Source organism: Pteropus vampyrus, unplaced genomic scaffold (assembly GCF_000151845.1).
Source record: "Pteropus vampyrus isolate Shadow unplaced genomic scaffold, Pvam_2.0 Scaffold62, whole genome shotgun sequence".
Classification (NCBI taxonomy): Eukaryota; Metazoa; Chordata; class Mammalia; order Chiroptera; family Pteropodidae; genus Pteropus; species Pteropus vampyrus.
The window spans coordinates 4,445,758-4,460,654 of record NW_011888843.1 but is presented as its reverse complement, the minus strand read 5'-3'; the positions used below and the strand labels follow the sequence as shown (position 1 = coordinate 4,460,654).

Sequence of the window (14,897 nt, the reverse complement as noted above, 5' to 3'; positions counted from 1 at the left end):
TTTTTATCATTGCTGTTATTACTATTATTACTTATCAGGCCTAAGTGATCTCAGGCATAGACCTTGTGAAGCTCGAGCCTTTGTCTAGAGACACGAGCATGCTTTTTATAGAGAAGATTGAGAAACTCTTTAGAATTATCCTTTCTTGTATTAGAAAAGCAACAAAAAGCATTTTCTTCTATTGTGCCTAAGTGTTAACATAGAACTGTATAGAAATCAGTGATAGAAAACTTGATTTAGTAGGTCCAGGGTTTCCAGAAGAGATCAGTTGTTCTGATTACACAGTTCATTGGGTGCATTATAAGTCATTCTATTCTTGGTCTCTTGTTTTATCCTTTGAATTATTTCTGCCCATTTTTGAAATACTATTTATGTCCCTATAGGTAAACCCATCTAATCACAGACTCCTGTTTGAAGTATTTGATGAAAACAGATTGGTAAGTGGGTCCCATTTTTCATTTTTGCTTTATTAATTAAAAAATTAATTTTTAGAGCTGTATCTTTTAAAATTCAGTGTTTATGTAGTACTTCTGACAGTATATATGCCACATCCCAAGACTTTATTTTTGTGTGGCTAGGACAGAAAATTTATTTGTATATATGCATGTTTTTATCATAATTAATATTAGTGAAAGACACCTGGATGATTTAATAATAAAAGCATATGCTTATGCTCTTCTGCTGAAATACAGAATGGTAGGCAGATCTGTAAAGAGGGCACCACTCATAAAAACAAAGCTTTCAGTGATTTTAAATATGAGCCAGACTACAATGCTGCCACCTATTCAACAGTGAATTAATTGATGGTGATTCTTTTTTTGGGAAAATAAAAATCTAATTAACAGTAGATAGCAAAAAGTGAATCTATATTTAGCAGGTAAAATTAAGCTATATTTTAAAAGTAGTACTTTCTCAAGGGAAATTAGTAAAAAGTACCTTTAAAGAACCAAAGATATCCGTTTTATGCTTGAGGCATAAAACGGATACAGACTAACATTTTATATAGAGATCGATAACTCGATAAGATATAGATATATCTACACCTAACTGATAAACCTAAGATTTTGATTTAGAAATGGAATTTCAGAAACAAATTTCACTTAAAGCATTTCGTCAGTTAAGTAACTAGAATGTATACATCAAGTACCCCTAAGTCAAGTGTTCCAACTCAGAAAATGAATATTGTTATGTTATGTGCAAGCTTTTAAGGTACCCTCAAGTAGCAGTATAACTTAGTGCACTCTGTTGTCTAATTTACTTTCCCTGAAACTCCTGTATATTTTTTTGGTTAATGTGAATGTTCTCATGAATGCTGCTTGCTGCACAATTCGGCTGAAACTCCCAAGGTTCTGAATAGCGTGAGGTTAATATAGTATTTGCCTTAGAACACAACTCGCTTAATTCCCTGTCTTCGCAATTGAGGGAAGTGAAGTCTAGAGCCCTTATGTAATTTAAACACATCAGTCAGGCATAGTGCCCTGGTGGAACCTGCTGTTTTCCTAGTCTCAGGCCAGTGGTGATGAATAGCCAGATTTTTCACCCTGATTTTAAAAGTTGGGTGTGTCTTTAATCTCTTGTGCTTGGTATTATTCTTCAAATTAGCCAGTAGATTCTGGCCTACGATCCTGACGTCTTTTCTATTAAAAATATATTTGGGTTCTTGGTGGCTTCGCATTGAGTTCAATATTTTATACCTCGGGTGATAATTAGTCATACTGCATAACTAAGTCAGTTTTCCTGTGTGTATGAAGTTATTTTTTTGTTAATTGAATGAGAGATTCTGCTGAGGGTGCAGCTCTTAGCACCCGCCTCTCTCATCCGGGGAAGACTGTGGATTAGGCAGTGTTCAGCAGAGTGACAATAAGTCCCTGGAGATAGAGATGCAGCCACAGACTAATCCTTATCTCTCATTTATTGAGTGTAATAACACTTCTTCAAGGTGAAGGAAGGGTCAGATTTGAGAGAAAATTGCCTCTTGTCAGATGTGTTCTAATTCATTATTTAATTTTCTTCTGTTAAGAGAAATTCACTGTAAAAAAATTTGAGTTTCACATTTCCATTATCCAACACAATGACTTGTCGAGATGACCTTGCCATGGTCCCTGAACTATACTTCCAAACCAAAAAAAGGCTTTGAATGCAGAGATCGAAGATATCCTGTGTGAATATAAACTCTATCTGAAAAATTGTTTTGTGACATTAATGCCTAGCTTTGCCTCAGGCCACCGGCAGTGGTGTTACTATGCAATGAATGCTGCTGGTGGTTTTTCTTCTTTAGCTATTAATCTAGCTAAGACAATACGTGACTGTAGTGGTACTTGGCAGTTTTAGCATTAAACAAACCAGCTTCCATTTCTCTCATAGAGATCATTTTTGGCATTTAAAACACATGCCTTTAGAAAACAGGTTTTGGTGTATGTAAACACAGGGTTAATCTTCCACACCCTAGACTCCAGAGCTGTTGACAAAGTCGTACTTTGCAGATTTTAAAATAAATTTTTTGTCACTCTTCACAGCCTGGTATTTTCCCCTCCTATTTTTTTTACTCCCTCCTAAATAAACCTCCTTGTTAAATAACTAATGTTACTGGATCATGGAAAATAGTAAATTTAAAACACAGAATATATCCAAGTTTACTATGAATCTGATGACACTTCTTTGAATGTGGGCTTTTATTTCTTAGTTCCTTTTTGGCCCTTTGCAAAAATAGCAAGATTCCATGTTTGTATCCCAACTGTGTTAATATTGCTGACTTTTTACTGGAAAACAGTCAGCGCTGGGCAGCCTGTTTTCTGTATGATATTTAAGTTAACTTATGGCAAAAACCACATGTACACCCTTCTTCAATTTTCCTTTCTTTTGGGGGATGGAGGGCGGTGGATGTAGTTGTTTTTTTTTCCCCTTCTATCTGGCATGGGGGAGAAAATGTTTTCTACAGCTGGCTCCTTTTTCTCTGGTACTTGCATGTCTGACAGTCATACTATGCATGAGATCAACACACACACACACACACACACACACACACACACACACACTTTTAAATGAAAAGTCTTGTAGCAGGAGCCAGACCACTAACTGGCAGTGCTGTAACTTGTGCCCCTTCAGTTAGCTATTTTGTTACTTGTTAGCTATTTTGTTACTTATAGATCATAGTCTAATTATTTAACATTAAAGGGACACTAATTCTGTAGGGCATGTAGCCATATTTATAGTACGTTTTATTAGTTTGCATTCCATCGGGGTAGTGTGGTGATATCATAAATAACAGGAACCTAACCTCTGAGGCTTGTGAAAGGGTTTTCCTAGAGCCAAGTCATTTTTACTTGTCATTTGGTTCGTCGGGAAGGTGGGGAAATACCGTGTGTGCTTGTGCGTTCAGTGCCAGGTCTCTGCATTGGTTAGAGAGAGTTCCAGTGCACAGCTCCAGTTAGGAAAGAACTGTCTTGTGAATGTGATGCGGCCAGATTTATAGCGGCATGGCTCGGAGTGTGTTTGTTGCCTTAGTCAGCTGTGAGAGCTCCCTGCTGGGGCCACTCCTGGCTGATGGAAAAGCAGCAGCTGGGAAGGTGCTGTTTCAGGCTCTTGCTGTTTAAAAAAAAAAAAAAAAAATGTGAGCGAGAGGGGGGAAAACTCCACTAAGTCCACAAGCTGGCATTGGAGGGGGAGACGGCAGTCATGTGGTTCTGGCCATCCTACCCTCTGTCACAGTGTGGATGAGAGCTTTTTGCTCTTATCCAATCATGCCTGGAATGCCGCTTGCCACTTGGGTTATTTCTGCTATCTGTCGCTCTTGGTGCCGCAGTGCTAACCGTTTGGCAGATGGGACACTTTTTCTTGGAGTTTGTGTCTTCAGTTTTTGACTTCTGGCAGTGCCGGGGTGTTGTTGCCGCTCGCCCTCTCCCTCCCTGCCCCCTTGGGCACCATGGCCCATCGGCTTCGGTTTCATTTTGGCTCCGGTCGCAGCAACACAGCCCCCGAATCAGAGATCCTAGACCAGGAGAGAGAAGACGACTTTTTCATGGCATTCCACACGCTCCCGCGGAGGAGCGGCCCTCACCCCTTCGCCCACCCCGGAGCGGAAGACGGCGGCGGCCTGCAGGAGGCCGTGGGCGCGCTCAAGCGCAGCACGTCCATGTTCATCCCGCAGCTCCTGAGCGCCGTGGACGCGCGGCCCACCCGCAGCTCGTCCGTGCAGATCTCGCTGCAGCGCAAAGCGGCCGACGGCGCCCCCGACGCGTGCGGGCCGCCGGAGGGCCTGGATGGCGACGCGGGGTTGCTATCTGGGGGCAGCTGCCGGGACCCCCCAGAGCCCCAGACCCCTGAAAGCTCCCCTCCCAGGGACGCCAGGAGCACAGGCCCCCAGGTCAATGGCACATGCGGCCGCCGAGCGTGGGGCCCTGTGGCTGCCGATGGCCGTGAAGAGGCCGAGCCTGCTGCCACCCGGGGACCTGAGGGTGGCGGGCTCCGGATCCAGCACCGAGCCTCCAGCGCTGACGTGCACCAGGTGAGGCTGACGCCCTTCGGGGCCGATGGCCAGGGCAGCCCTTCGGGGCCGGAGCCCAGGCGCTGGTCCTTGCAGCACGTTCCGGATGCTTCTGGAAGTTCCGGGAAGCGGTGCTTTGTCTTCCAGTTGCAGCAGCCGCCACCAGGAGCACCGGGGGTTGGTGGTGACTTTAACTTCGGGTTTACAGGCACAAAAGGGGACAGGTTGGTGAGGTACCCCCGCATCCGGCTGGAAAGGAGCACCTCATATCCCACGCAGCCCCGAACGGAGCGCAGCAGCCCCACGGAAGAGCGGGGCCACTCGGGCCCCCCAGAGACGCCACCCCGGGGCTGCAGGGTGGCTCCTGAAATCCACAGGACAAATTCCATGGAAAGGACGCCACAGGGTCAGGGCTGCACATTCAAGATCAGACAAGATCAAAATGCAGGGCAGCAACATTTCAGAATTCTTGTGACTCGGGGGCCAGAGGAAACTCTCCAGAATCCTGAGGAGGGGAACGCTACCAACCCTGGTTCCACGGTGGCCGGAGCCCCGGTAAGTTAGCGTGCGTTTACACAGGACGGCGGGTCAGAAGGAACCGATTCAAGCCCAGAAAGCTTATTCTGCAGCGTAATTAAAATGAACTTTATCCTCCTCCCTCTGGGAGTTTCCTTGCTTGGGGCCAGTGTAACCCAGGTTTGGGGAGCACGATTTTTGTGCTCCCGTGGTTGGGAGAGGTCCAAGAAACTAGTTAGCATTTCAGAAAGTATCTTTCCTTTAAGTCTTCAAAGTCAAGTCACTCAGTTTTGAAAGTCTAAACACAAACGCCCCTTTCTCTTTTGAATAAAATAATTCAAAAAATTTATTACTTTAAATTAATCTGCCAGTGCCCCAACACGATAATGTTGGAAATGCATTTAAAAGCTGCTTGCTAATATGCCTGTGACACTTTTCCTTTAAAAACAATCAGTTCTAATACAGGCAAGAGAATATCGCCAAAAATTTGAGTCTGGTCTTTTAATTAAGTTTATGTAAAATGTGACCAATTCTTTCTAATGGCCTTTTTGCTGTCGAAGGTCGGCCCTTTTTATATTATTTATTGTCTTGTTGTTGTTGTTTTTATTTTTGGTCCCATTACTGAATGAGAGTAGTCACACTTGTAGGACAGTAAAAAATGTGTTTTTGAAGTAGGTTGGCTTATGGGCCAAGGCTAGGTGAAACTGACTGGGGACTTGTTAATGGTCAGATTGCATGGCCCTGCCCACTGAATGCCGCCCACTTGAGTGTCTAAGCGGAGATGCTGTATATAGAATAGAAAGTGCTCTGTCTCCAGCTGTGGAAGCAGATGCCCTAGGACAGATTTGAGCCTTTATTGCTCCTCTGTTCTTGCTTTTTCCCTTTCAGTGAAATGGAGTACAGAAAGACAGCTGCTAACCCCACCAGGCAAATGATGACTCGGCAGCTTTCATAGTTTATAGCGGGACGAAAAGTTTCATCAGTTAGTTTTCTTTTACTAGTAATCACTAGCCATTAAGTGCTTTTTTAGAGAACAAGTCCTTATATTTTGAATTGGATTTTTTTCCCCTTGAACTTCCTGTGATTATAGGATTGAGTGTATGATTATGAAATGTCTAGGGGACTTTGTGTGTGGGTTTTCATTGTGAATTATGATTTTTTTCAAAGTGGATGGCTGAATATTACTGTAGAATTATATCATTTTTTGCTTTTTGTTGAGAAATGTTTTTGGACATCCGAGTAAACTTTATCCCTGTTCCATCATCGTTTTCACCATTCCAAAGGGGTAATCAGATGCTAAATGCAAATGTTATGTTTTTCTTGGTGTTAGATAACTGTTTCTTCTTATCTCGTCCATAAGCCTTTTTCTTTCATTATTTCTAAGTGCTTTGTTTTGGTCTGAACCAATATCATGTTTATACAATGGTTCAAATTTCAATAGGATTTTGATATTATAATAGCTTTTAACTACCCCAAGGAAGTACCATCATGACAGTCATAGGCTTTGTTGAGTGGCACAATTCCATGATGAACTTGGACCAGCTGCCACAAGAAAATTGACAAAATGCATTTCCTAAAGTTTTGATAACTATTCGATTATATTACCAGAAATACTTGAATCATTTTTGCAATTAGATATCAAAGACGCATGGATTTATATAAGTAAGGTCTAATCTGGCTTGAAATTGCTAATATACTTAGAAAACAAATGGGCCATACTAGAAATTATGTGTACCATACATACTACATACAAGGGCTATTGTAACTTGCAAGGACTATTAGAGTGGAAAACAGATTTCTCCAAATTTGGAAATTTAAGTTTAAATTGAAGTTCTAAATAAAATAAAGAGCTCTTCTCGGAAGATAAGTTCTGTCTAGCACATGGTAGTTTTCATTTTCATAGGTATATTTTTGTACACATACCTAAATTAGTAAATGGTAAGAAGCTTTCTTTTAAGCAAAAACTTTTTTCTTTAAGAAGCAAAAGACAAAACTTGTCACATAACAGGACTGTCTGCTCCATTCAACACTGTGTGTGCGTTTCGTTTGGGCAGGGTGCTAAGTGTAAGCAGCAGCTGCCACGGCCTTATTTATCTTGAGGAAAAACATTCACTTGGGCGTCTAGAGTCTGGCTGCCACCAAGCTTTTTTGATGTTTCAGATGTTTGATGCTTTGGTCAGAAGGGCATTTCATTATTAGTTTACATGAAAAATTAACCAAAATCTATTATAGTCAAGTTTTTGAATCATGTGAAAAATCTTTTTGGGGAAAATCAGGATTCCTTTTATGGGATGTTCTCATATTTCGTGATCTATGCCTGAGACCGTATCATAAGGTTAACTTGTTGAGTACTTTTCTCAGTCTCTGCCTCCCAAACGGCCTGTCATGAATAAATCTAAAATGCAACATGACTCCAAAAAATGTTAACCAGCTAGATTCCCAGAAAAAAAATACAGGGGAATGAACCCCTTGTGATGACAGGTTTTCTACTCGGTCTGACGCCCTTAGTAAAATAGAATTGGTTCTTACAGTCATCAGTTATCATCAGTTGCAGTATTTAAGAGGTCTTTGAACTTATCAGTTCAGTTTGTGGCATTTTTCATGGTCATTTAATAAGTAACTTAGTTATTTTCTTAAATTAGTTTTTGAGTTACGTGGTCTGGTTATGAACTTCTTAACTGCATTAGAGTTATTCCACGGAAGCAGAGTCACTGTTTACCAGCATTTATGACCCCTTTCAACACGGTTTCGTGCATAATAACTGCTAGGCTCTGCATTGTACAAGCTTCAAGAGCCAGTTTTCTAATCCCATAAATGCCATCAAGTGTTTAAGGCCCACTGTGTTTTTAACATTACCCTAGGTACTTAGAACGTTTTATGGACTATCAGTTTCTTGCGGACACAGATTTTGTAATGTAAACGGAGGGCAGAGGGGCCATGGGCAGGGGGGAAAAAGACCCACTAACGCCCACTCAGGTTTTCTGATCTCCCTGTGCCCCCCCAATCGACATGTACCTCACAGAAGTGATTAAAAACTCATTTTATTGAACAACAAAGGAATATCCAAACTTTTTATTTTTGAGGAATTTTAGTTTGACTCTCTTTTAGCAAAGGGCAAATTTACTTTCAGAAAAATTTCGACATTAGTATTACTTGTTGCCTTTTCTTATCCTAAAAAGTAATTCTGTGAATGTATGCATAAACCACCCCTTTATCTGAAAACACAACAACATTGTAACGGATAAGAAAAAAAGCTAGTATTCTTTTTATTGACTTGGTTTCTGAGTGGATTCTATAAAGTTTTTTTTTTCCCTTGGGTATAGTAGTAGCCTCTCTTAATGTGGTCGTATATGAGAATATTCCAGGATTATGGAACGAAATCTCAACTATTTTCACACAGAGACACGTAGGACTTGCAGTGGTGGCTCATTTCTACAGCACTTCACCATTCGAAAAGTGCCTTTTTTGATTTAATGTAGTCTTTACAACTATCCCATTGCAGGAACATCGTCTCACTCAGCCTTCCCAACTATCATGTGAAATAGAGCTACTTTATTGTTTCAGATGAAGTTATGTGACACTGTCATTCGGTGTGACAACTAGTATACTGTTTATCACTTTGTTTATATATAATGGGGATTTTAAGACTGTATATCTTTGTGCAATTAAAAAGCCGATGTAGTTAAAAAGTAGTTTAATGCTTCCCGTGATGTGACATTTTTGCTGACTGTTTTGGAGATGGTAACTCCATTTGGTGGCTTGTGGCACTGGCCTAACGGAGAGAAGCAGGTATCGTTGGAGGCCCACAGCCCCAGGCCCACAGCCCCAGGCCCGACAGTTGATCAGCACGTCCTGGGGTAGTTAGATGCCTTTGCTGGGTGTACTTCCTCCTCATGGAAAATGAGGATAAAAATGTCCAGCCCACAGGTTTATGGTGAGGTTTAGATGAGGGCGGCGTATGTGGACGTACCTGACTGATGTTCATGTTGCCTTTTTTCCGTCTAAACCAAGAATCTGTAATATACAGATCTTTCTCTGAGGAAGGTGATTAGGTTAACTGTGAACAGTAAGTTTTTGATCAGCATGGCATTCGACATGGGGCAACGCGAATTTGAGGCGTCCCTGGAAATGTTTAATAACTAGCTTTGCTGTCCTGCCACTGTCATCTCATCAGTCTCGAATATTAATCCGCTTAATAATCAGCATCACAGAGCCCTAACACTGCTCCGTGATGTCGCAGTTCCTGAAAAGACTGAGCTATGCATTATAGAAAACGACCTTTAATTGTATTTGCTCTGTTGAATTTTGAAACTTTGAAACTTACTTCTCTGGCATTTCAGACACGTTATAATTTTACCATTTCATTTTACTGTGATGTTTCCAGTGGTTGAATTTCCTTTTCTTCATATAGACTGAAACAATCTCATGTTATCTATACAAAATTTCCATATTGTGTGATTTACAAATGAGGGCAGTATTAGGAAATGGGCCTTAATAGACACTGCGTTTTAGAGGGTTTTCATAAATGCCACAGCTGCTTCTCTTGGCTAAGCCTGGAGGCAGAGCCCTCCAGCATTGAAATAAATCTATAATTTTATAATACATGTTAATAAGAAAATTGTTACCTCAACGTGAAGGTTCACAATACCAGAAGAAATTTACTCCATGTCAGAATTGTCTTAAAATTTAATAAATGTTGGGGTTCTTTGTAGAGTTGATGGTTTAAAACCACTTGAGGCTAATCTAAATGGTCATCTATTTGCACAACTTGAAATAAGCAGATTTAAAAAAATAATAATGAACTGAAAATTATTACTGCTGAGATAGATTACTTCTCTAAATACATTGACCTTTTTTAGGTCCTAATGATACTACCAAGACATTTGCAGCAATGAGGAAAAAGCAAGAAACTCATGGATGGTGTTGAAACTGTTGATCTAATGCACAAATACCAGATATCTAAGTTTCCTCGGGAAAAGCCAAAAGAGGCTTGGGAAACCCAATCCAGAATTGGCTGGTGATTATTCAGAGGTTTAGTATCCTGTCTGCCATCATTCAGCTCCTTTGATTCACACCAGGCAGTGTAATAGTCCTTGCCCTGTTCGAGACGGACTGGACAGCTCGCCTACTGTGTATACCCAGCTTCAGTTTAAAGATTTAAAAGGCTTAACAGGATAGAGTGTTGAAAATATTAGCTAAAATATGTATTGCAAGAGGTCTTTGATTTTCTGGGCAAAAGGAGATTATTGAAAGATTTTTGGAAATAATCTCATCTCGACTCAGGATGCTCCAAGAATGCCTAATGACCTCAGCAGATTTTCCTTCTTGACTCTCTTGTTTATTATTCTTCTATGGCTTACTTGGGCAGTCCGGGAGACAGAAGAATATTAAAGAATAAGTGAATGAAACAGGTGGCCTGACATGAGTGGGCCTCAGAGTAAATCTTTGATGTCTTGCCCGTTTCGTGCTGTCCTAAATTGACACTTTGGTGGTCTGTAGGCATCGCCACATTTTAACAGGAAGTCTAGCTTTCAGGACGGAGGATGGAGTAGATTGAATTGCAAGAAGCCTGCTTTTTATACCCTGGTCATTTTAGAACCATGGACTGTTCCGACACTTTTGAATAAAGTGCTTAATGTGAAAGGAAAGGTAAAATGAAATGAAAGTGTCATAAATTGATCTGGAAAGGGCCCTGTTTTCTCTAGTTTGACTGTTGTTGCTACACTTAGTGTTCAGATACTTTGTGTCAGTTCCTTTAAGTGCCTGCCCTGACTGCTTATTCTTTTGAAACCATTTTGTGTTTATTTTAGTGTTAAATATTATGCCCTATACTACTGGGTAAACAGAAAGTGAGAGAATTCCTCCAGGGAGGAAGAGACTAGAGCGTCCCCTAGGAAATCTGCCTTTCGTAGATTCCCTGACATTTACAAGGTCTTCTTTTGTGGCTTAATTTTTATAGATCAGGGTGAGTCAAGTGGCTTTTACTTCCTCCTTGTAATAACTTTGAGGAATTTGCTTTTGACCTGTGATCTTTCATTATATTGTTTTACCTCTTTTTTTTTTTTTTGAGGGGGGGCAGGCTAGGGTAGGGACATTACTAGTAGGTGTATTAAGTATTTGATGATTCAAATAGTTTGATAGATTTACAGTTTCTCTTTTGTACGTTCTGTAGTTCAGTCCAGAACTGATAGACTTTTTGTTTTGTTTTATGATAAACTTTTAAAATGTATTTAATGACCCACACGTGACATAACTCATCCATTGAGACTTTTTAAAGCTTCTTAATAAACCATACTTCTTGAGAATCCTTTTTCCTCTCCATATTCTTTAAAAATACATGACTAGGTATTTAACTCTAGAAGGAGAAAAAAAAAAAGCTGCTTTGATCTAGATTTTTTTAAATTGAGTTGAGTAGAAAAGTCGAGGTGGAGCAGGAATAATGAAATGTGTGTATCAAGCTCCAGCCCAAAAACCTAGCACTTTGTCAAAGCAGGCATTGTTTCAGGCTAGTTCTACGGCAGAACTAACAGCTCTTTAACTTCCCTAAGAAATTAGCCTGAGCTGAATACTGCGTGCTAACAGTGTAACTCGGGGGTTCTTTTATGTTATCTGTCTCATGAGCACAAATGCCTTAAGCTTAGTATCTGTTCCATATGTACTTACTGATTATGCTTTTTCACTTGAAAAAAGAGATACTAAATTGTAATGTAACTTTGAACATCTTAATGTAGTTTTAATATTTAAGCTGATTTAACCTCATGCTTTAAAAAAAATCCCAATATAATATTGTTCATATTAGTAGATATTACAGGGATGCCCAGGTGCTACAACAAAGGTAAAAGGAATGAAAATAGTTTTATGTAAACATAATGTTCCCACATGCCTGCCTGCACCCTCGATTGAAATTATATTAGCAAGAGATGCCCCTGTGTTCTGCGGTATGGCATTCATCTCCAGCTGATGTGCACAGGAGTCACTGTTAAATGTTATATTCCTAAACTTATGGAACTGTGAGTTTCCTTAGGAGTTATGTTGGCCAATTCCTTTCAGTTTAAAGATGAAACTGAGAGCATTAATTTTGCAGTTACAGAGTATATTTTTTTATCTCATATGTGTGAAATGATATCGCCTATGAAGCAGTGTACTTCTTGATGTTGGGAATAGCAAAGGTTGGGAAGTCTGGTCTCTAGATCTTTTGGTTCAGCACACAGGATCGCTGAGATGAGGCGTACCCAGTAGAAGCGTTAATTCACAGGAGCGGGCACTACTACGCAAATGCTGATGCCCAGCAGAGGCAACGGGTGACAGATTGCTTCCCCATGGGATGGGGCACCTTTGGTCATCATGGACAGGAGTGATGTCCTGAAGGGGAAGATTGGAACCGGATCTGGAAAGATGACCAGGATTTGTCTCAGTGGGTTAGTGGGAGGGGCCTTGTTTGGAAGACTGAAGGTAAAAGTGACTGCCGGTGATGTGGTTGCTATACTTGCCCGGGAATGTCCTTGACTGTGATCAGCAAGATGCAACAAATTGTGTTTTAATGACAGAAGTCATTGAAGAATTTTTGGATGTGGTTATTGGCATGAATATTTAATTCTTTCCCATCAAATATGAAGTTGAATGAATTCCTTCCTTGTCTGCCTGCCTTGCACCGAGCTGGGCCCAGCCGGGGACAAAAGCATACCAGGACAGTTCCTGCCATTGAATGGTGGTAGCAGGAATTAATTAAACAGATGTCTGTCACCTTTTTAATATATTGTAGAACTATAACTTGAACAGAAATGACTGTTAATGTTTATCCGTGCAGTAGAGAATTTATCCTGAAGAAGAAAGAGCAAAAGAAATGAATAGTCTAAGCATTTCTCTGTATGTCTTTCTGTTTGAAATGACATTATAATATCAGAAGACGCTAATCCTTACTCTACATTATGGTATGGGAAATGTTATATTACTTAAGTACAGTACATATTCTTAAACATTTGCGTTGAGATTTAACAACAGATCAAACAAGGAAAATAGTTCACATTTCCATCATTCAAATTAACCTAAACCAAGCATTAAAATAAGTTCAAGATTATCTAAATCTCGGTTATTCAAATAACATCATATACAATGGTTTCACACTATAGAATAAGAAGCAATAAAAAAAGAAGTATCAGATCTGTGAAGGATGATACGTTTCTAACCTTGGAAGCAGAAAAGGAAACTACAAAGAAAAGATAGACAGATTCAGCCATGTGAAAGCATTAAATTTATGAACCATGAAAAAAATTAACTTGAGAAGACAACAGATGTTTTTCTTAGCAATTAGTATGATTTTTCTCATCGTATATCTTTTCAGTGTCTTTGATTTTATTCATATATTTTTGCCAACAGATTTGTATGTATGTCAAAAGTTTCTTCTAGTAAATGCTAGAATGTGTCAAGGTTCCCATCTCTCCTGATTCTCTGACCTTTGCACTGGGAGGTAGATAAACGTAGGTGAATCACATAAAGGGATTAACATTACAGACATAAATGTCAGACCCCCAAGTTGCATCACTTTTTTACTAATGTACCTTTTACATTATAAAAACGGTAAATAACTATAATCACAAAATTGGAAGAATTTGTGGTTCAAAATAGTGTATTCAGATAGCTGGTGGTAGTATCCATGGATATGACTGTAGAATGATTTTCATCCATTTAAGTATTTAAAAATGATAAGACAAATTATAGGTGCTAAAATTCTTATGTTTTGAAATATGAGTTAACCCAGAAGAAATTACAAATCTAAGTAAAAGCCTTTATAAAGAGGTTTTTATTTTCTGCTTTTCAAGTAGGTTTGCTTTCCATACCATCACAAAGAGCAGATAGATGGAAAGAAGTTCTTTTAAGGTTAGTGGCTACTGTTAAAATAATTAGGCGATTGTGCAGTTATATCTGGGTATAAGCCATTAAACCTTTTGGAAAAGGAATGCTCCTTTAGTCTTTCATTCAATATATTTGTCACTAGACTTTTTAAATTTGAAATTTCTTTTCAGTCGGTACATATATGAAATAGGTGAATTGAGTTTGATATATCATTCCTTTTTGCTTATGAAAACTCTAGTGTCACAAGAATATGCTTCCTGAAGTTCACATAATTAAGCACTTTAGATTGTCCCATTTCTTATTGTTAGGTGTTAATCCCATAAGCTTAGATTGCCACTTGGCGCTTCATTTGCAATCTACAGGAAATTGTCTATATTTCATATTTTAAAATCAAGTAGCCTAAAATTCTATTTCATTTCTGCTGAAAACCGGTTACCTTAGGAAATAATGTGCGGTGAAGGTAATATGATGTTAGGAGGTAATGTGATGTGAAGAGTTAAACTACAACTGAGATAATTCCCAAGAGACCGAGACTTCAGTCCCCAGCGGAATCACGGAACAAGTGGAGTGCCTCTCTTGGCAGAGAGATGTTTTACATTACACATAGCTTTTAAACTTGTGAAGGAGGCCTGGAGTTTGGGGGATACAGGAATCTCTGTTCCCAAGGGGCCGATCCTTTTTATTGAGAAAAGGGGCATCACACACAAATGAAAGTTACTGGGCACATAAGGATGGCCCATTTCCTTTAATGGTTTACTACTCTCAGAGAGTTGATCTAGTACAAGAACACTGAGAAAAATTAGGAAACAACAATATTGCCTCATCCGGGGAACCCCAGAAGGGGACCACGTGCATGGATCGAATATGTATTGATCAGGGGACCGTGACACAGCAGAAGTCCTGTGACTCTGGAGCCAAAGGTAGGTGTGACTCATGCACAAGACATCTCGTGAAAAGGGACCTGGAAGGAAACAAAAAATTCACCTTGGAGATCAAAGTACCAGGTTGCCTACCTTAATCTAGAAGAAAAATAGTTTAGGGTCTT

General features: G+C 39.8%; 1 protein-coding gene across 10 annotated transcripts in view; it reads left to right on the top strand.

Moving 5' to 3' along the window:
* The window catches only part of NEDD4L (neural precursor cell expressed, developmentally down-regulated 4-like, E3 ubiquitin protein ligase), a 217,115-nt gene that overhangs the window by 76,243 nt on the left and 125,975 nt on the right, over positions 1–14,897 (top strand). For 4 of the 10 annotated variants that reach the window (XM_011361102.2, XM_011361101.2, XM_023531152.1 and 1 more), the window contains exon 4: positions 384–437. Coding sequence is in view for 6 of the 10 variants with exons in the window: in XM_023531151.1 (XP_023386919.1) it covers positions 3,923–5,038 (1,116 nt within the window). In the remaining 4 variants the exon portion in view is untranslated. Of the gene's footprint in view, positions 1–383; positions 438–3,683; positions 5,039–14,897 lie in introns of those variants that run through there. The other 6 variants (XM_023531151.1, XM_011361100.2, XM_011361098.2 and 3 more) reach the window with 6 other exon arrangements.